The 22504-nt window shown below is 38.9% G+C and overlaps 1 protein-coding gene across 1 annotated transcript in view; it reads left to right on the top strand.

Moving 5' to 3' along the window:
• Positions 1-22504, top strand: part of UBR1 (ubiquitin protein ligase E3 component n-recognin 1) — a 162977-nt gene that overhangs the window by 120335 nt on the left and 20138 nt on the right. The window contains exons 39-44 of the mRNA XM_004010489.6: positions 708-858; positions 6966-7053; positions 8486-8619; positions 10008-10116; positions 13482-13538; positions 15341-15418. Of these exons, the coding sequence (XP_004010538.1) occupies positions 708-858; positions 6966-7053; positions 8486-8619; positions 10008-10116; positions 13482-13538; positions 15341-15418 (617 nt within the window). The remainder of the gene's footprint in view (positions 1-707; positions 859-6965; positions 7054-8485; positions 8620-10007; positions 10117-13481; positions 13539-15340; positions 15419-22504) is intronic.

The following is a 22504-nucleotide window of genomic DNA, read 5'->3' as shown; positions in this document are numbered from 1 at the left end:
TAATATGTTTTCCCCCTTCCCCTTTTTCTCAACTTGTTTACATTATAAGCAGTGAATAATGGTGTGAGCTGTCTTAAAATTGTTAATTATTCGTGATATGGACCAGGCCATGGGCGCATCTAGGTGTTCCCCCAAACACCTATGGTTAGTGACAACTGTTTTGTGAATTTCTTGTACAGTTTTTCCATCTCTGTGACGATTTCATTCCTTCAAGACAAGTTTTCTAGAGAGCCATAGTAAGGTTAGGATCATAGACTTCGTGGATGCAAGGTTAGCCAGTATCCTCTACCCTGTGGTTGTCACCCCTGTCTTTTGAAATCTCTCATGGGAATCTTGAATGCTGGTAACTGGACCTTACCCCTGATATTATGATTTGGTTGGACTAGGGTGGGGCCTGTGTATCAATGTTATTTTAAGAGCTCCCCAAATGGTTGTAATGTTGAATCCCCTAAAACCACAGGGTTGAGACCATTACCTAGAACTAGAATAAGTAGACTCAGCAAAGGGATAAATCTGTTTGATGATGGCTTTTAGACTCTGTTTATGGTATATGATATTCTAAAATATCCTGTTGAATAATTAGGAAAAATATCGTGGTTATTTAAAAACACACATGGTACAGGATCCTATATTCTTTACATTTAGTTATGAGAGTAACTTGTGTTGGTCCTTTTGCTACCCATGTTGATGTCGATTTTCTCTCATAGGTGGGTACTGTGTTAGCATTCCCGTCCTTGTACTGGGATGATGCTGTTGATCTGCAGCCGTCACCAGTTAGCTCTTCCTATAACCACCTTTATCTCTTCCATTTGATCACCATGGCACACATGCTTCAGATACTTCTTACCATAGACACAGGTAAAGCTCCCATCAGTTCTTAAATGGAAATAACATTTGCCTGTGATTTACTGGGAAAATTAATTGTGCTTGTGGTTAACCATTCTGTATTATGTCTCTTATTGAGTGATCGTTCATTTGTTTCTTTACGAATGCTGTTTAAAGGGAAAGGTAGAACTGTGACAGGAATAATTGGCTAAACCACTTGATTCTCTCCATTGCAGCTATTCTCTAGGTACACAGGGAAGCCATTTGGATCTGCTTTTCCCGCTCTCTCTTTTTTTTAATTTCAATTCCTCAAGGTCAAGGTTGGAGATTAGTCTCTCCAATGGTTGTCCCTGCCTAAATACTCTGAGCCTTTTGATAAGCCTGTCTATAAAACATTGTCGATTCCTCCAGCTGGAATGATAGTACTTGGTTCATTTTATAGCATTTATCACTTGGTGTCTTGTTTTATAGTTATATCTTACTGCTCTTCCACTCCTTTCCCTGCTTCTCCTTGCTCCTGCATCCCTACTGTAAGCTTCTTAAATAGGGAACATTCAAATTTCAGAATCTTCCTTCATAAACTTCAAATGTTTAGCAACTTTTGTTACACCCAATAAGAACTCAATGAATATTTTTTGGAAGAAAAAAAATATATATCCTTGTTTGAAGGTACATGGGTAATACAACATCATGGAATTGTGGTATAGTTGTCCTTTTAGATTCTGCTCTTAATAGAAAGCAGAATTGAGTTTTGAGTATCAGTGGTCAATAATAGCTAATGAAAGTTCAAATAATTTAGAGGACAGATAATTAAAGTGATCTTAGAATAGTATCTAGCAAAATTAAATACACATCTACCTTTTGACCCACCAGTCCCACTTCTAAGAATCTACCCCGAAGCTCTACTGGCAGAAATATGAAAGAATATAAGCATAAGATTATTCATTGTAGCATTATTTGGAATAACAAAAAACTGGGTGATTGGTTGAATAACCTATGGTGTACCCTTATATTAGAATGATGTGCAGCTATAAAATGGAATGAATAAAAGAAGTGACCTCTAGAATATTAAGTGAAAAAAAGTAGGGTACAGAGCAGAAGTTATAGTATAATACCTTTGTATAAAATATTTTATGTGTATTTATGCATATATATGTTTATATATATTCATATTTGCTCTTTTTAAATAAATGAAATGACAGAAGTATAAATGGAAAACAAAAAATAGTTACCTCTGTTACAAAGTAAAGAGTACGAGAATTTATGCAAAGACTCTTGTGAATTTTTTTTAATGTAGTTAGAACTCTAATTATACTTAACAAAAACAAATCTGAATGGCAAAAATAATTTTTTGACAGTTGAAAATAACAAATGAATGAGAAAATAATTGCTTAGTGACTTTAAAAAACAGTATTTGAACTGTACTTTCCTAGTAGGATATATTCTGATAATGGAGGAACTAAAAAAAAAAATCTTAATTTGAACTCAATTAGTAGTATCAGTGGTACTAATATTATTATTTTGAAATTATCTTAGGTAATTTTTAAATCAAGTAAGTAATTGTGTTAATGCCATTGGGAACTGAATTTTCAGTATGAGAAGGAAGACACACAAAAGTAAATTCGGAAAAATTAAATATAAACCAAATAATCTCCCAGTCAGAATCCCTGCCAGTTGTTCTTTGATTATCAGCAAACTAATTATAAGTTTATTTGGCGAGGCAGAAGACTCAGAATAGCCAAGTCAGTCTTAAAGGAGAAGAACAAAGACAGAGGACTGATACTACCTGACTTTAAGATTTGATAGAAAGCTGTAGGAATGAAGACAGTATAGTATTACTGAAAGAACAGATAAATGAATCAGTGGAACAAAACAGAGCCCAAAATACACCTACATAAATATAATCAACTGATCCTTGACAAAGGAATGAAGACAAATGGAGGAAAGACAGTCTTTTCAACAAATGGTGCTAGAACAACCAAATACCCACATGTAAGACACAGACACAGATCTTACACATTTCCCAAAAATTAACTAAAAATTGATTTTAGACCTACATGTAAAATACAAAACTATAAAACTTAGGAGATAACATAGGAGAAAATCTAGGTGATTTTGAGGATACAATGACTTTTTAGGTACAACATCAAAGGTACAATCCATGAAAGAAATAATTGACAAGCTGGACTTCTTACAATTCAGAACTTTTGCTTTGCAAAAGATTATTATCAAGAGAATTAGAAAATAAGCCACAAACTGGTTAAACATATTTGCAAAAGATGCATGTGGTAAAGAACTGTTATCCAGAATATACGAAGGACTAAGATTCAGTGGTAAGAAAACAAACAGCCTCATTGAAAATGGACAAAAAACCTGAGCAGATACCTTGCCACTGAAGATATCCCAATGGCAAATATATGGAAAGATGTTCAGTATCAGGTGTCGTTCCGTTCAGTTCCAGGTGTCGTTCCGTTCAGTTCAGTTCAGTTGTTCAGTCGTGTCCAACTCTGCGACCCCATGAATTGCGGCTCACCAGACCTCCCTGTCCATCACCAGCTCCCGGAGTTCACTCAGACTCACATCCATCAAGTCAGAGATGCCATCCAGCCATCTCATCCTCTGTCGTCCCCTGATCCTTCTGCCCCCAATCCCTCCCAGCATCAGAGTCTTTTCCAATGAGTCAACTCTTCACATGAGGTGGCCCAAGTACTGCAGTTTCAGCTTTAGCATCATTCCTTCCAATGAACACCCAGGACTGATCTTCAGAATAGACTGGCTGGATCTCCTTGCAGTCCAAGGGACTCTCAAGAGTCTTCTCCAACACCACAGTTCAAAAGCATCAATTCTTTGGTGCTCAGCCTTCTTCACAGTCCAACTCTCACATCCATACATGACCACTGGAAAAACCATAGCCTTGACTAGACGGACCTTAGTCGGCAAAGTAATGTCTTTGCTTTTGAATATGCTGTCTAGGTTGGTCATAACTTTTCTTCCAAGGATTAAGCGTCTTTTAATTTCATGGCTGCAGTCACCATCTGCAGTGATTTTGGAGCCCAAAAAATAAAGTCTGACACTGTTTCCACTGTTTCCCCATCTATTTCCCATGAAGTGATGGGACCAAATGCCATGATCTTCGTTTTCTGTGTCATTAGAGAATTACAAATTAAAACAACAGCGAGATACCAGTATACATTCATTAGAATGGGAAAAATCCAAAACACTGACAGTGTTTTCATATTAGCAAGGATGTGGAACAACAGGAACGCTCATTCTTTGCTGGCAGGAAGAAAATCAATGCCACTTTGAGATACCATTTGGCAGTTTCTTACAAAACTGTCATACTCCTACCATGCAGTCCAGCAGTCACACTCCTTGATACCTACCCAAATGAACTGAAAACTTATGTCCATACTAAACCTGCACACAGGTCTGTATAGAAGCTTTATTCATAATTGCCAAAACTTGGAAGCAACCCATATGTCCTTGTGAATGGATAAATAAACTGTGGTACATCCAAACAATGGAATATTCTTCAGTCCTAAAAAGAAATGAGCTATTAAGCAATGAAAGGACATGGAGGAATCTTCAGTTCGGTTCAGTTCAGTTGCTCAGTCGTGTCTGACTCTTTGCCACCCCATGAATTGCAGCACGCCAGTCCTCCCTGTCCATCACTAACTCCTGGAGTTCACTCAAACTCATGTCCATCGAGTTGGTGATGCCATCCAGCCATCTCATCCTCCGTCATCCCCTTCTCCTCCTGCCCCCAATCCCTCCCAGCATCAGAGTCTTTTCCAATGAGTCAACTCTGCACGAGGTGGCCAAAGTATTGGAGTTTCAGCTTTACCATCAGTCCTTCCAATGAACACCCAGGACTGATCTCCTTTAGGATGGACTGGTTGGAACTCCTTGCAGTCCAAGGGACTCAAGAGTCTTCTCCAACACCACAGTTCAAAAGCATCAATTCTTCAGCGCTCAGCTTTCTTCACAGTCCAACTCTCACATCCATACATGACTACTGGAAAAACCATAGCCTTGACTAGACAGACCTTTGTTGGCAAAGTAATAACTCTGCTTTTGAATATGCTGTCTAGGTTGGTCATAACTTTCCTTCCAAGGAGTAAGCGTCTTTTAATTTCATGGCTGCAGTCACCATCTGCAGTGATTTTGGAGCCCAGAAAAATAAAGTCTGACACTGTTTCCACTGTTTCCCCATCTGTTTCCCATGAAGTGGTGGAACTGGCTGCCATGATCTTCGTTTTCTGAATGTTGAGCTTTAAGCCAACTTTTTCACTCTCCTCTTTTACTTTGATCAAGAGGCTTTTTAGTTCTTCTTCACTTTCTGCCATAAGGGTGGTGCCATCTGCATATCTGAGGTTATTGAGATTTCTCCCGGCAATCTTGATTCCAGCTTGTGTTTCTTCCAGCCCAGCGTTTCTTATGATGTATTCTGCATAGAAGTTAAATAAGCAGGGTAACAATATACAGCCTTGACATACTCCTTTTCCTATTTGGAACCAGTCTGTTGTTCCATGTCCAGTTCTAACTGTTGCTTCCTGACCTGCATACAGGTTTCTCAAGAGGCAGGTCAGGTGGTCTGGTATTCCCATCTCTTTCAGAATTTTCCACAGTTGATTGTGATCCACACAGTCAAAGGTTTTGGCATAGTCAATAAAGCAGAAATAGATGTTTTTCTGGAATTCTGTTGCTTTTCTGATGATTCTGCAGATGTTGGCAATTTGATCTCTGGTTCCTCTGCCTTTTCTGAAACCAGCTTGAATATCTGGAAGTTCACGGTTCACGTACTGCTGAAGCCTGGCTTGCAGAATTTTGAGCATTCGTTTACTAGCGTGTAAGATGAGTGCAATTGTGCAGTAGTTTGAGCATTCTTTGGCATTGCCTTTCTTTAGGATTGGAATGAAAACTGACCTTTTCCAGTCCTATGGCTGGAATCTTAAGTGTATACAACTTAAGGACTCTTAAGTGTATACAACTAAGTGAAAGAAGCATATTTGAAAAGGCTACATATTGTATGATTCCAACTATATGACATTATGGAAAATGCAAAACTGTGAGATAGTAAAATGACAAGTGGGGATTGGCAAGGGTTAGGGGAGAGAAAGGTGAATAGGTTGTGTGCAGAAGGCTTTCAGGGTAATGAAACTATTCTGCTGGATACAATAATAGTGGGTACAACTTATTATACATTTGTCAAAACCCATAGAATGAACAGGGATTCTCTCGTAGCTCAGTCGTTAAAGAATCTGCCTGCAATGGGAGACTGGGGTTCGATTCCTGGGTGGGAAAAATCCTCTGGAAATGGAAATGGCAATCCACTCCAGTATTCTTGCCTGGAGAATCCCTTGGACACAGGAGCCTGGAGGGTTACAGTCCATGGGGGTCGCAAGAGTCGGACACGACTTAGAGACTAAACCACCACCATAGAATGTACAATAGCAAGAGTTATCTCTAATGTAAGCTAGGGACTTTGAGTGATAATGATGTATCATTGTAGGCTGTAACAAATATACCAGTGATGCTAATAACTGGGGAGACTGTAGGTGTTTGGGAACAGTAGGTAGATGGGAAATCTGTGCTTTCCACTCAGTTTTACTGTGAACCTAAAACTGCTTTTAAAAAATAGTTTATTAATTTTAAAAGATATTGTTAACATGGGTGTGTGCATTTGTCAAACTTCATCAAATGGTGCATTTAATATTTATATATTTTATTGCATTATAAAATTTACCTCAAATCAAAAAATCATATACAAATACTGAACTCCTTATTTATTTATTTTTATTTATTTTGGACTGTGCTAGGTCTTCATTGCTGTGCACAAACTTTGTCTAATTGCAGTGAGTGGAGGGCTACTCTCTAGTTGTGGTGCATGGGCTTCTCATTGTGGTGACTTCTCTTGTGGATCATGACCTCTAGGTGCTTGGGCTTCAGTAGTTGTGGTGCACGGGCCTAGTTGCCCCACGGCCTTTGGGATCTTCCTGCACCAGGGATCGAACCCGTGTCCCCTGCATGGGTAGATGGAGTTTTAACCACTGGACCACCAGGGAATTCTGAAATTTGAGATTTCACTAATAAATTGAATAGTAAATTCATAGATTTATCTTACAGAATTTCTTTTTCAGGCGTCCCCCTTGCACAGATACAGGAAGAGAGTGAAGAGGCTCGTTCTGCATCTTCTTTCTTGGCAGAAATTTCTCAGTATACAAGTGGGTGAGTAACAGCCCATTAGTCCAGTCTATTTCAGTATTGTTTTTATAATTCCACATCTTTGTTCAGTTGTTTGACAGTATCTCTTGAACCTTTTTAATTCCAGTTTTTAAAAATCAGTTAAAGGTTTTTGGAATAACAACAAATAAAAATTACCCGTTCATTTGTTTCCGAGACTGAAAACAAGTTTTGACACATCTTTATTCTTATAAACTGTTACAGGAATATAGGCAAAAGATGATAGAATTTTAACAAGATGCAGCAGTTAAACTTTAAATAAATGTAAAAAGTTGAAAATAAGTTGTCCTTTTAAAGCAGTTCATACAGTTAATACACTTACCTACTGAGAAGTTTTTTTTAAGGCTGTTGTGAGTAATATGTGAAATATATTGATAACACAGAGGTTAAAACCAAAAGTGCAATAGAGTGCTCTGCTGAGCATCATCTGCTGCCAAGTTTCCCTCTTTGTTTTCGTCTTCATCAGTCAACTTTTTTTCAGTGTAAGTACTGAATATATGTGTATTTTGGAGAAGGCGATGGCACGCCACTCCAGTACTCTTGCCTGGAAAATCCCATGGACGCAGGAGCCTGGTAGGCTGCAGTCCATGGGGGCGCTGGGAGTCAGACACGACTAAGCAACTTCACTTTCACTCTTCACTTTCATGCATTGGAGAAGGAAATGGCAACCCGCTCCAGTGTTCTTGCCTGGAAAATCCCAGGGACGGGGGAGCCTGGTGGGCTGCTGTCTATGGGGTCGCACAGAGTCAGACACGACTGAAGCGACTTAGCAGCAGCAGCAGCATATGTGTATTCATTGTTATGTTAATAGACTTTATTTTTTAGAGCTGTTTTAGGTTTAGAGAATGCAAAGTAACCAAGAGTTTCCATTTCCTCCCTCCTAGCACCAGTTTCTCCATTACATCTTTCATTTGTGTGGTACCTTTGTTAAGGTGATGAACCAGAATTGATACGTTGTTATTAACTATGTAGTCCATAGTCTACATTAAGGTTCGCTTTGTGTTATAAGATTAAAGTATCATATAGATTATTAGTTTCACTGCCCTGAAAATCACCAGTTTTAATATAGGAGTCAGGAAAATATTAAATTTTTTAAGCTAATTTAGCTGCTTTGCTTAGTTACTGATAAATGCATTTGCACCACATTTCATTACAAGGGTTAGGAAAAAGAAAAAAGTTGTTCTTTGCCTTAAGAATCTACCTCATAAAATATGCAAGATTTGTGGTTTGCTTTAAGAAACTGTTAGGAGATTCAAAGACTGAAGCTATAGCCAGTTAAATATTTTGTTTTAATGTTTAAATGTTAATGCATAAAACATTATTTAATGCTGAGATGTGTTTTTGAAAGGGGATGTATTTACAATCTGGGTGTTCATCTGATTTGTATTCTGTTCCATTTGGAATTGTTGCCTCTCAGCTGCATTGGGTGTGGTATTCCTGGCTGGTATTTATGGGTCTGCTTGAAGAATGGCATCATCCCGTATCTTCGCTGTGCTGCGTTGTTTTTCCACTATTTACTTGGAGTAACTCCGCCTGAAGAACTGTTTACCAGTAAGTAGGAAAATGAAATCACAGATTGGTAAATAAGAGACTTGTTTGTTACCTTCAACCTCAAGGGTGAGAACAGGCAAAACGACTTCTTTATTCCTCACGCTTTCATCAGTTCATTCCAAACGTGTGCCCCTGCCCCGGTGTGGGTAAAAGGTGAGCTCAGACACCAGATTAGCCTCATAATCTACAAAACCTATTCATGGCTCCTATCGATGTACAACTTTTGTATTTGAGCTTATAAAATGCCTTCATGCAGTATAGGACAGACAAGAAATTACAAAGATTGATTGGCTTTAAAGAAAGAGAACTGTTTGGCTTTATAATATACTCTGTTTCTTGAAGTTTGAACACTTGACTGTAACTATTATGAAATAAATAAAATGCTCCTGGGAAAGGCCTGTTGTGTTAACCGAGGCCCTGGGTATTTGAGTAACAGAATAATTTCCTTTCTTCTTTACTTGCCTTAAATCTACATCAAGGTAGAGAAGGTTTCCTTGTGGCTTTGTTTGGGTAAAAATCAGAAGGTTTGTATGATTTTGGAAGAGTCATCAAATTTCCTTCGAGATGCTTCCTTTTGTTCTTTTCTCAGGTCAGCCTTAACAGGGTTCTTTATCTTGAACTCTGTTCAGTAGGGCTCATTAGATGTAGGTTTGTTTATTCTGATTCTGTACAAATAGGATACTGCTTTCTTTCTAAGTGGTTGTCAGCACAGATCTGTGTTTTCATTCTTTAAAGAATAATTTGTTACCTTGTTGGTGCTGTCATATGGCAATGGATAAGATAAAGTCCTTTCTTTTGTTGAGAGGAGATGGAATATAAGCCAACAGATAAATACATATAGTATAATGTCAAATGGTGGTAATTGCTACAAAGAGAAATATAGCAGGTCATGAGAATAGAGAATGCTAGGGCAGAGTCATGGAAGACTTCTTTGTGAGGAGACTGAGCAGAGAGATCAGAAAAGGACATGGTGTTGAATTGGATAGAGAGTTGAAGGAAGAGTATTGTAAGCAGAAGGAACAGTAAATGCAAAGCGTTTGCTTGATGTCATCAAACAATAGTAGAGATGAGTGACTGAAGCCTGATGAACAGGGGGAGGCAGGTAACAGATGAAATCAGATCAGGTAGGGCCTTTTGCCACGATAAGCACTTTTGTATTTTGTATTTTGGAGGTGGTTTGACATTGGAGAAGTTTGATCAGGACACTGACTCAAATCAGATTTAAAAGGATCACTGTGTCCTATTTGTCACCCACAGTTTTACAGAGTACAAAGTATACTTTGTATAGGCAGAGTATAGAAATGAGCATAAATAATGAAGAAACTCTAGACACAGGATGACCAGGTAAGAATAATGTACTTATTAAATATATTTTTGTTTTCTTGTAGATGCTGCAGAAGGAGAGTACAATGCACTCTGTAGCTATTTATCTTTACCCACAAATTTGTTCCTGCTTTTCCAGAAATACTGGGATACTGTGAGGCCCCTCCTCCAGAGGTACTGTGGGGATAAAATATCATTATTGGATTATTATACAGTTTGGAAATTTTAAATTTAAAATACTTGCTAAGCTTTTAGGTTGATTACCATTAATTGAAGGTGGTGGCAAAAATACACAAGATTCATAATTCACACACCCACTCCAGTACCCTTGCCTGGAAAATCTCATGGACAAAGGAGCCTGGTAGGGGTCATTGTGTCCATGGGGTCACAAAGAGTCGGACACGACTGAGTGACTTCACTAATGGGCCACCAGGATTTCTACTTGTTCCACCATGACTGCCAATCGTTGTGCTTAAGTTCCCCACAGCTGCTGTCTCATCCCAGTTTAAATGGGCTGGAGGTGGTGATGAAGTGAGGATAAGTCATGCTGTCAGCAGCCATACAGTCACAGTCAAGCATTAGAAGAACCCAGAGTAGGGCAACAGTAGCAGTGTATCTCATATGGCAGCACGTATCTTAGAAAGGTGACTGAGGAGGAAATAAAAGTCACAGTGTAATATTACTCAGCCCTAAAAAGGAACACCTTTGAGTCAGTTCTAATGAAGTGGATGAACCTAGAACCTATTATACAGAGTGAAGTAAGTCAGAAAGAGAAAGATAAATATCATATTCTAACACATATATACAGAATCTAGAAAAATAGTACTGAAGAATCTATTTACAGGGCAGCAGTGGAGAAATAGAGACAGAGAGAGTAGACTTATGGACATGGGGAGAGGGGAGGAGAGGGTGAGATGTATGGAAGGAGTAATGTGGAAACTTACATTACAATGTGTAAAATAGATAGCCAGTGGGAATTTGCTGTATGTCTCAGGAAACTGAATCAGGGACTCTATCAACCTAGAGGGGTGGGTTGGGGAGGGAGATGGGAGGGAGGTTCAAAAGGGAGGGGATATATGTATACCTATGGCTGGTTCATGTTGAGGTTTGACAGAAAACAAAATTCTATAAAGCAATTATCCTTCAATTAAAAAAAATTAATTTTTTAAAAAGTCATTTGGTAACTCAAAAATGTATCCATTTAAATTTCCCATGGGGAAGTGTGCTTTTCTTTTATTAAAGATTTCTTTCTACCCGCACACTTAATTGACCCTTCTGCTTGCTTACTCTCTACCCTTCAAATCTCTAGTTTCCTAACCCTATCTTTGCTACCACCATTTTCCATCTTTTTTTTTTGAGATATAATTGACATATACCATGGTTTTAATAGTCAGTTCTCATCGTGTTACTCTATTTCCCCCATTAAAGATCCTGACATCTATTTCTGACGCTTGGGGAGGGTGTTTTTCCCACACATCCAACAAGTAATTCTGCATTAGCTGGGTGTCCTACAATTCAGCTCAGTATCTACCTGGAGATAGTGTCAGATCCCACAGGCTGAGTGCTCAGTCCTGAAAACATGACAACATCACATACTTCAGAAAGAACCAGGCTATCACAAATCCAGGCTGTCTCTTGTGCTGGCCAAAAGGTTATATAGCGTGATTAATTTGTAGAGCAGCTCAGAGAACTCAGAGAAACGTTTTCCCTACTAGGGCATCAGTTTTTTATAAAAGGATATAACTCGGGGCCAGCCAGATAGAAGAGATACACAGGGTAAGGTATGGGGAAAAGGGAGCAGAACTTCCACACTCTCTGAGCACACCACTGTCCCCAAATTGACACGTGTTCACCAACCTGGAAACTCTCCAAATGTGGTGAGTTCTCCTAGCTACCAGCCCTCATACTTGTGTTCAGTCTTGGTTTGATAGACATAGATTTAGCCCAAGTAATTCCATTTGTGGCTTCTCATCTCTTTTTTTAACATTATCAGTCACAGTATCACACTGATGATTTCCTTTAGTCTTTTCAGTTTTCTCCCCTTTTCTTTTCTCCTTTTTCTTTAATTGGTGTCTTGTTCCCTGATGCTCAAGTCAGGATTTGTGTGAATGTCTGCCCATCTCTGGCCACCTTTCTGTGTGTTCTCATCTCTTCTTTTGGGTGCTTTTCCGTGTTTCCTCATTTCTCATGAGGTATTTTGATTTCCAGTGTGATAAAAATGAATCAGATGGATCCAAAAAAATCAGTACCGTGCTTTGTGTCGAGTACAATCACAGTAGGTTATACTAATTTTATTTTTATATTGTTGGAGTTTTAGCTTGCCATTCTAGTTTAATGTTAAAAATTCAAAGTTTGAAATGCAAAGTCTGTACCATTCCTGGTTCTGCTTGCCTCAAAGCCTTTCCTCATCATCTGCTCTGAAGGATGATGAACTGACCTCTCTAGGCCATATTTCCCAGTCTCCTTTGTCAGTTGGCTTCAGCCCATGGGAGGCACTGGCAGGATATTGGAAGCCAGGAGGAAGGGAGAAACCTGTGTTTAGGTCACCTCTCTTTGCCTTTTGGGGCATCCCTGACAGTGGCTATAGCTCTTCTCTGGCTCTAGTTCCCACCCGACAAGTCTACTGTAGTTCCAGCATCCACCTGCTGCAGGAAAGGGGGACCCCATCCAGGGCCCAAGAGTGGGCTCTTGTCTAATACTCAGAAGTGAATTGTCCGAGGAGACACATGTGCTGCCAGAGCAAGAGACTTTATTGGGATGGGGCGCCCAGGTGGAGAGCAGCAGGGTAAGAGAACTCAGGAGAACTGCTCTGCCATGTCTCAGGTTTTATGGTAATTGAGTTAGTTTATGGGGTGTCTCTGGCCTATCACTCTGACTCAGGGTCCTTCCTGGTGACACCTCCATCGCTCAGCCAAGATGGATTCCAGCAAGGATTCTGGTAGGTTGGTGGGATGTATGGACTGGCATCTCCTTTTGATTTTCCTGAATTCTGTTTGGTGGTAGCTTGTTAGTTCTACATTCCTTACCAGGACCTCCTATTATAGGATAACTCATACAGGTGGATACTATAGTGCATAGCCAGTGCAGGTGGTTTTGGTCCTGGTTCATCTGATACACCACTGACCCTTAGCTCCAACAATACCATTCCAAAAATACTGTTTTGTTCCTCCAGCCTGGCAAGGGTAGTAGCTTCCTGTTATTGGCTGATCTTCTTGTTGCCTTGCTTTTTTGTCTCCTGGTTGGCTTCTCAGCCTTTCTGTCACCTTTATTTCCAATTTCTGGTATTATGTTTTTCTAGTAATAGATAAACCCTTTTTTAAAAAGAAAATAATAGAAGATTTGGGGGAGGATAAATAGGAAGACATTTAAAAAGGGGAGAAAAGAAAAGGAGAAGAAAGAAGAGGCAAGATGCAAGGTAAAAGAAGTCTAGCAGACAGCACATGGAAAGAAGGGGCCGAGAGGTCTAGTGAAGGTGGCTCGATGAATATTCCACTAAGGTTGTGATGACCCATTTGCTTTTCTCTCTGCTTCCCATACAGGTGGTGTACAGATCCTGCCTTACTATACTGTTTGAAGCAAAAAAGCACTGTAGTCAGGTTGGTTTTACTTCTCAGTCCTTCCCTACAAGTTGTGTTTCCAAAAGTAGTTAGCTGATGAGTATGCTTTCTAGTCTGTTTCCACTCTCACTCAGCATACTATTTCTTACATTTCTGTTATGTCTTGCTGAAAATTCAATTCTTCCTACAATTGATTTTTTTCTTGGAGTGACTGTCCTTTCCCCCTTAAATTGTTTGGCACCACCAACTCCTATTTCTTAAGCTAATGCATACCTGTTAAAGGGCAAAGGAAGAGATGGTTTCTTGGAGCTACTACTTATTATAATGAGAGGGTAGTGACAGTATTCATGTTAATCACTTTTTTTTCCTTTTGAGAATGAAAATATAAGTAAAACTATTCCCTCTTCCCCATCTCCTCCTTTCTATATGCTTGGAGACTACTCAACAAAAGTTTTCTTCAGCCCCCCTATCTCCTTTAAGTTTTGGCTTAATCAAAATCCATCTCTCCCTCAAGGACCAATTTAAATATTACCCTCTCCCTGAAACCTATGCTAACATATCCTCTCATATGTATAACCCAATTTTAGCGATTTAGAGATTATAGCTCCACTTCCTGTGCTCAGAGGCAGTAGTATTCACATCACCAAGAAGGGTTTAAAAGATGAGTACATATTTTAGAACTGCTAGTCTCACAAAAGTCATTATGCATCTGTTAGACATCTGCTGTTTCCCCAGCATGGTACTAAATTAACATTACTCCTGGAGAGTTAAAAGATATATAACACATACAGGTTTTGGTCATAGGTAGTTTATAGTCTTAGTTATATTCATAAATTCAAGAGATAAGATAAAGTGTAATAATATATGGAATATGCTGTTAATGCAAATAGAAAGTTAAAGAGTAAATATTCTTAATGATAAAAGTTTAGCTTTAGAGGAGATAATTTTTGCTGCACACAGAAGGAATTACAGAATTTGAATTGATTGAGGTCTAAGGAGAGAATTTCATATTCGTATTATTTCAGATGACCTTTATATGAAATAATAATTTCCTATTATTCAAATGACCTTTCCCAGGGCATACATGCAAGGCTTTTCTTGTGTTAGTATGGTGAGAATGAAAAATAATACTTGCAAACATGAATTAGGTACTAAGTATATTATGTTATGCTTCAATATCTAATTGAGTTCTCAACAGCCCTTTGAGGTTCCTTGATACTGTTATTCATATTTAACATTTTTTCAATCAGCATGAGTATTTAATGTTTCTCTCCTCACCCCACCCCCTAATAAAATGTGTTACTAAATTGATAGTCTACCTTATGACTGAGGGAGCATAATATATTTATTCTCAGTTTACAGACCAGCAAATACAGGATTAGGTTCAATGGCTTGTCGAGTGTCAGAATCTAGGATTTGTAACTGGGCCTGTTTGATTTCAAAGATTGTGTTCTTAACTACTACTTTATATTACTTCCTAGACAGTATAGAAATAATAGAACAATTTAGTCTTAGGAAATTGTAGGAGTTGGATTTGGAAAGGAAACCTGCTGATGAAAGATCTGGAATTCAAGACCGAAAAGTTTGGATAAATCTAGTCAACGGTGGAAATTACTACAGATTGCAAAAATGAATCCCTAAGTTTTTTGTTTTGTTTTTAGCAGTGCCATGTGGCAGGATCTTAGTGCCCTAACCAGGGATTGAACCTGTGCCTCCTGCAGTGGAAGCAGGACCACCAGGGAATTTTTCTCTCATTATTTTTAAAACATTCATCCTTCTATTACTTGGTCTGTTTTTGACCTAGGCTTATTTCCTCACTGCCATTTACATTATATTTCTAGGTACCCTAGAAAAAGAAATAGTTTGATAGAGCTTCCTGATGACTATAGCTGCCTCCTAAATCAAGCTTCTCATTTCAGGTAAGAAGAAATTTTTGTTTTTCCTTGAGCTTGCATTTGGTAAATACCACCACTAGCAAATTTTAATTGATGAAGAAGTCACATAACATACAATTTTGTATACTTCATTGGCATTTCAGTTCAGTCGCTCAGTTATGTCCAACTCTTTGCGATCCCATGAATTGCAGCATGCCAGGCCTCCCTGTCCATCACCAACTCCCGGAGTTCACTCAGACTCACGTCCATCAAGTCGGTGATGCCATCCAGCCATCTCATCCTCTGTTGTCCCCTTCTCCTCCTGCCCCCAATCCCTCCCAGCATCAGAGTCTTTTCCAATGAGTCAGTTCTTCTCATGAGGTGGCTAAAGTACTGAAGTTTCAGCTTTAGCATCAGTCCTTCCAAAGAACACCCAGGACTGATCTCCTTTAGAATGGACTGGTTGGATCTCCTTGCAGTCCAAGGGACTCTGAAGAGTCTTCTCCAACACCATAGTTCAAAAGCATCAATTCTTCGGTGCTTAGCTTTCTTCACAGTCCAACTCTCACATCCATACATGACCACTGGAAAAACCATAGCCTTAACTAGACGGACCTTGGTTGGCAAAGTAATGTCTCTGCTTTTGAATATGCTATCTAGGTTGGTCATAACTTTTCTTCCAAGGAGTAAGCGTCTTTTAATTTCATGGCTGTAGTCACCATCTGCAGTGATTTTGGAGCCCAAAAAAATAAAGTCTAACACTGTTTCCACTGTTTCCCCATCTTTCCCATGAAGTGATGGCACCAGATGCCATGATCTTCGTTTTCTGAATGTTGAGCTTTAGGCCAACTTTTTCACTCTCCTCTTTCACTTTGATCAAGAGGCTTTTTAGTTCTTCTTCACTTTCTGCAATAAGGGTGGTGACATCTGCATATCTGAGATTATTGATATTTCTCCCAGCAGTCTTGATTCCAGCTTGTGTTTCTTCCAGCCCAGCGTTTCTCATGATGTATTCTGCATAGAAGTTAAATAAGCAGGGTAACAATATACAGCCTTGACATACTCCTTTTCCTATTTGGAACCAGTCTGTTGTTCCATGTCCAGTTCTAACTGTTGCCTCCTGACCTGCATACAGATTCCTCAAGAGGCAGGTCAGGTGGTCTGGTATTCCCATCTCTTTCAGAATTTTCCACAGTTTATTGTGATTCACACAGTCAAAGGCTTTGGTATATTCAATAAAGCAGAAATAGATGTTTTTCTGGAACTGTCTTGCTTTTCTGATGATCCAGCAGATGTTGGCAATTTGATCTCTGGTTCCTCTGCCTTTTCTAAAACCAGCCTGAACCTCTGGAAGTTCATGGTTCACGTATTGCTAAAGCCCTGCTTGGAGAATTTTGAGCATTTCTTTACTAGCATGTGAGATGAGTGCAATTGTGCGGTAGTTTGAGCATTCTTAGGCATTGGCTTTCTTTGAGATTGGGATGAAAACTGACCTTTTCCACTCCTGTGGCCACTGCTGAGTTTCCAAATTTGCTGCCATATTGAGTGCAGCACTTTCACAGCATCATCTTTTAGAATTTGAAATAGCTCAACTGGAATTCCATCCCCTCCATTAGTTTTGTTTGTAGTAATGCTTTCTAAGGCCCACTTGACTTTCCATTCCAGGATGTCTGGCTCTAGGTGAGTGATCACATCATTGTGATTATCTGGGTCGTGAACATCTTTTTTGTACAGTTCTTCTGTGTATTCTTGCCACCTCTTCTTAATATCTTCTGCTTCTGTTAGGTCCATACCATTTCTGTCGTTTATCGAGCCCATTTTTGCATGAAATGTTCCCTTGGGTTCTCTAATTTTCTTGAAGAGATCTCTAGTCTTTCCCATTCTGTTGTTTTCCTCTATTTCTTTGCATTGATTGCTGAAGAAGGCTTTCTTATCTCTCCTTGCTATTCTTTGGAACTCTGCATTCAGATGCTTATATCTTTCCTTTTCTCCTTTGCTTTTTGCCTCTCTTCTTTTCATAGCTATTTGTAAGGCCTCCTCAGACAGCCATTTTGCTTTTTTGCATTTCTTTTCCATGGGGATGGTCTTTGATCCCTGTCTCCTGTACAATGTCATGAACCTCCATACATAGTTCATCAGGCACTCTGTCTATCAGATCTCGTCCCTTAAATCTATTTCTCACTTCCACTATATAATCAAAGGATTTGATTTAGGTCATACCTGAATGGTCTAGTGGTTTTCCCACTTTCTTCAATTTAAGTCTGAATTTGGCAATAAGGAGTTCATGATCTGAGCCATAGTCAGTTCCCGGTATTGTTTTTGCTGACTGTATAGAGCTTCTCCATCTTTGGCTGCAAATAATATAATCAATCTGATTTCAGTGTTGGCCATTTGGTGATGTCCATGTGTAGCGTCTTCTCTTGTGCTGTTCGAAGAGGGTGTTTGCTATGACCAGTGCGTTCTCCTGGAAAAACTCTATTAGCCTTTGCCCTGCTTCATTCCGTATTCCAAGGCCAAATTTGCCTGTTACCCAAGGTGTTTCTTGACTTCCTACTTTTGCATTCCAGTCCCCTATAATGAAAAGGACATCTTTTTTGGGTGTTAGTTCTAAAAGGTCTTCGTAGAACCGTTTCAACTTCAGCTTCTTCAGCGTTACTGGTTGGGGCATAGACTTGGATTACTGTGATATTGAATAGTTTGCCTTGGAAACAAACAGAGATTATTCTGTCATTTTTTAGATTGCATCCAAGTACTGCATTTTGGACTCTTTTGTTAACCATGATGGCTAATCCATTTCTTCTAAGGGATTCCTGCCCACAGTAGTAGATAAAATGGTCATCTGAGTTAAATTCACCCATTCCAGTCCATTTTAGTTCGCTGATTCCTAGAATGTTGACATTCATTCTTGCCATCTCTTGTTTGACCACTTCCAATTTGCCTTGATTCATGGACCTAACATTCCAGGTTCCTATGCAATATTGCTCTTTACAGCATTGGACCTTGCTTCTGTCACCAGTCATATCCATAACTGGGTACTGTTTTTGCTTTGGCTCCATCCCTTCATTCTTTCTGGATTTATTTCTCCACTGATCTCCAGTAGCATATCGAGCACCTACCGACCTGGGAAGTTCCTCTTTCAGTATCCTATCATTTCGCCTTTTCATACTGTTCATGGGGTTCTCAAGGCAAGAATACTGAAGTGGTTTGCCATTCCGTTCTCCAGTCAGACCACATTCTGTCAGACCTCTCCACCATGACCCGCCCATCTTGGGTGGCCCCTCAGGGCATGGCTTAGTTTCATTGAGTTAGACAAGGCTGTGGTCCATGTGATTAGATTGACTAGTTTTCTGTGATTATGGTTTCAGTGTGTCTGCCCTCTGATGCCCTCTTGCAACACCTACTGTCTTACTTGGGTTTCTCTTACCTTGGGTGTGGAGTATCTCCTCATGGCTGCTCCAGCAAAGCACAGCCACTGCTCCTTACCTTGACCACCGCCCCTCCTCACCTTGATCATGGAGTAGCTCCTCTCGGCCCTCCTGCGCCCGTGCATTTAGTGTATTACTAATACTGTGCAGTAACTATTTCTCTGTAGTTTCCAAACATTTTTAGCACACCAGAGAAAAACCTTGCATCCACTAAGTAATCATTCCCCATCCCATTCTTTCCCAGTTCCCTAATAACTGATAATCTGCTTTCTATCTCCATGGATTTGCCTTTTCTGGATACATTATATAAGAGGAATCATGCAGTCTGTGACCTTTTGTGTCTGGAATTTTTCAATGAACATCCCTTTAAGGTTCATCCAAGTTGTAGGATGTATCAGTATTTCATTTCTTTCTTGGCTAAATAATCCATTGTATGTGTATACCAAAATTTATTAATCCATCCATTGATGAGCATTTAGGTTTTTTCCCTCTTTAGACTGTTATGAACAATGCTACTATAAACATTCATATGCAAGTTTCTGGTTGGACATATATTTTAATTTTTCTAGGGTATAGAAAAATCTCTTTCTTCCTGATAATTTCTGCCCTCTTTATATTGTTGAAATCAGACTTAACATTGTTATACACTGTATGCCTGTTAACATAGATTTCTAATGATTGTTTTATGTATTTGCCTTTTAAATGATACAGGCAACAAAAAGAAGTTTTATATCAAAAATTACAATACTGTTAGCTTTTATGATAGCTTTTTTTACCTTTACCAGTTATCTGTTTTTTACCTTCAAGTTACCTTTTGTGTTCTTTTGCTTCACCATGAAGAACTCTAGAATTTCTTGTAGGACAGACCTGCTAACAGTGAACTAGTGTGGAAATGTCTTAATTTCTTCCTTATTTTTATTTTTTTAATATAAACTTATTTAATTGGAGGCTAATTACTTTACAGTATTGTATTGGTTTTGCCATACATTGACATGAATCCGCCACGAATGTACATGTGTTCCCATTCTGAACCCCCATCCCTCTGGGTCATCTCAGTGCACCAGCCCTGAGCATCCTGTATCATGCATCGAACCTGGACTGGCAATTCGTTTCACATATGATAATATACATTTCAATGCCATTTTCCCAAATCACCCACCCTTGCCCTCTCCCACAGAGTCCAAAAGACTATTCTATACATCTGTGTCTCTTTTGCTGTCTTACATACAGGGTTATCGTTACCATCTTTCTAAATTCCATATATATGTGTTAGTATACTGTATTGGTGTTTTTCTTTCTGGCTTACTTACTTTCTGGCTCACTCTGTATAATAGGCTGCAGTTTCATCCACCTCATTAGAACTGATTCAAATCTATTATTTTTAATGGCTGAGTAATACTCCATTGTGTATATGTATCACAGCTTTCTTATCCATTCATCTGCTGATGGGCATTTAGGTTGCTTCCATGTCCTGGCTATTGTAAACAGTGCTGCGATGAACTTTGGAGTACATGTGTCTCTTTCAGTTCTGGTTTCCTCGGTGTGTGCCCAGCAGTAGGATTGCTGGGTCGTATGGCAGTTCTATTTCCAGTTTTTTAAGGAATCTCCACAATGTTCTCCATAGTGGCTGTACTAGTTTGCTTTCCCACCAGCAGTGTAAGAGTGTTCCCTTTTCTCCACACTCTCTCCAGCATTTATTGCTTGTAGACTTTTGGATAACAGCCATTCTGACTGGTGTGAAATGGTAGCTCAGTGTGGTTTTGATTTGCATTTTTCTGATAATGAGTGATGTTGAGCATCTTTTCATGTGTTTGTTAGCCATCTGTATGTCTTCTTTGGAGAAAAGTCTGTTTAGTTCTTCGGCCCATTTTTTGATTGGGTCGTTTATTTTCTGGAATTGAGCTGTAGGAGTTGCTTGTATATTTTTGATATTAGTTGTTTGTTGCTTAGTTGATATTAGTTGCTTCATTTGCTATTATTTTCTCCCATTCTGAAGGCTGTCTTTTCACCTTGCTTATAGTTTCCTTTGTTATGCAGAAGCTTTGAATTTTAACTAGGTCCCATTTGTTTATTTTTGCTTTTATTTCCAATATTCTGGGAGGTGGGTCATAGAGGATCCTGCTGTGATATATGTTGGAGAGTGTTTTGCTTATGTTCTCCTCTAGGAGTTTTATAGTTTCTGGTCTTATATTTAGATCTTTAATCCATTTTGAGTTTATTTTTGTGTCTGGTGTTAGAAAGTATTCTAGTTTCATTCTTTTACAAGTGGTTGACCAGTTTTCCCAGCACCACTTGTTAAAGAAATTGTCTTTTCTCCATTGTATATTCTTGCCTCCTTTGTCAAAGATAAGATGTCCACAGGTGCGTGGATTTATCTCTGGCTTTCTATTTTGTTCCATTGATCTATATTTCTGTCTTTGTGCCAGTACCGTACTGTCTTGATGACTATGGCTTTGTAGTGTAGCCTGAAGTCAGACAGGTTGATTCCTCCAGCTCCATTCTTCTTTCTCAAGACTACTTTGGCTATTCAGGGTTTTTTGTATTTCCACACAAATTGTGAAATTATTTGTTCAAGCTCTGTGAAAAATACCGTTGGTAGCTTGATAGGGATTGCACTGAATCTATAGATAGCTTTGGGTAGCATACTCATTTTCACTATATTGATTCTTGCAATTCACGAACACGGTATATTTCTCCATCTATTAGTGTCCTCTTTGATTTCTTTCACCAGTGTTTTATAGTTTTCTGTATGTAGGTCTTTTGTTTCTTTAGGTAGATATATTCCCAAGTATTTTATGCTTTTCATTGCAATGGTGAATGGAATTGTTTCTTAATTTCTCCTTCTCTTTTCTCATTATTAGTGTATAGGAATGCGAGGGATTTCTGTGTGTTGATTTTATATCCTGCAACTTTACTATATTCATTGATGAGCTCTAGTAATTTTCTGGTAGAGTCTTTAGGGTTTTCCATGTAGAGGATCATGTCATCTGCAAACAGTGAGTTTTACCTCTTCTTTTCCAATTTGGATTCCTTTTATTTCTTTTTCTGCTCTGATTGCTGTGGCCAAAACTTCCAAAACTATGTTGAATAGTAGTGGTGAGAGTGGGCACCCTTGTCTTGTTCCTGACTTTAAGGGAAATGCCTTCAAATTTTCACCATTGAGGATAATACTTGCTGTGGGTTTGTCATATATAGCTTTTATTATGTTGAGGTATGTTCCTTCTATTCCTGCTTTCTGGAGGGTTTTTATCACAAATGGATGTTGAATTTTGTCAAAGGCTTTCTCTGCATCTATTGATATAATCATATGGCTTTTATTTTCAATTTGTTAATGTGGTGTATAACGTTAATTGATTTGCGGATATTGAAGAATCCTTGCATCCCTGGGATAAAGCCCACTTGGTCAAGATGTATGATCTTTTTGATGTGTTGTTAGATTCTGATTGCTAGAATTTTGTTAAGGATTTTTGCATCTATGTTCATCAGTGATATTGGCCTGTAGTTTTCTTTTTTGTGTGGCATCTTTGTCAGGTTTTGGTATTAGGGTGATTGTGGCCTCATAGAATGAGTTTGGAAGTTAACTTTCCTCTGCAATTTTCTGGAAGAGTTTGAGTTGGATAGGTGTTAGCTCTTCTCTAAATTTTTGGTAGAATTCAGCTGTGAAGCCATCTGGTCCTGGGCTTTTGTTTGCTGGAAGATATCTGAT

This window comes from Ovis aries, chromosome 7 (assembly GCF_016772045.2).
Source record: "Ovis aries strain OAR_USU_Benz2616 breed Rambouillet chromosome 7, ARS-UI_Ramb_v3.0, whole genome shotgun sequence".
Taxonomy (NCBI): Eukaryota; Metazoa; Chordata; class Mammalia; order Artiodactyla; family Bovidae; genus Ovis; species Ovis aries.
This window is presented reverse-complemented; position numbering and strand designations above follow the sequence as displayed.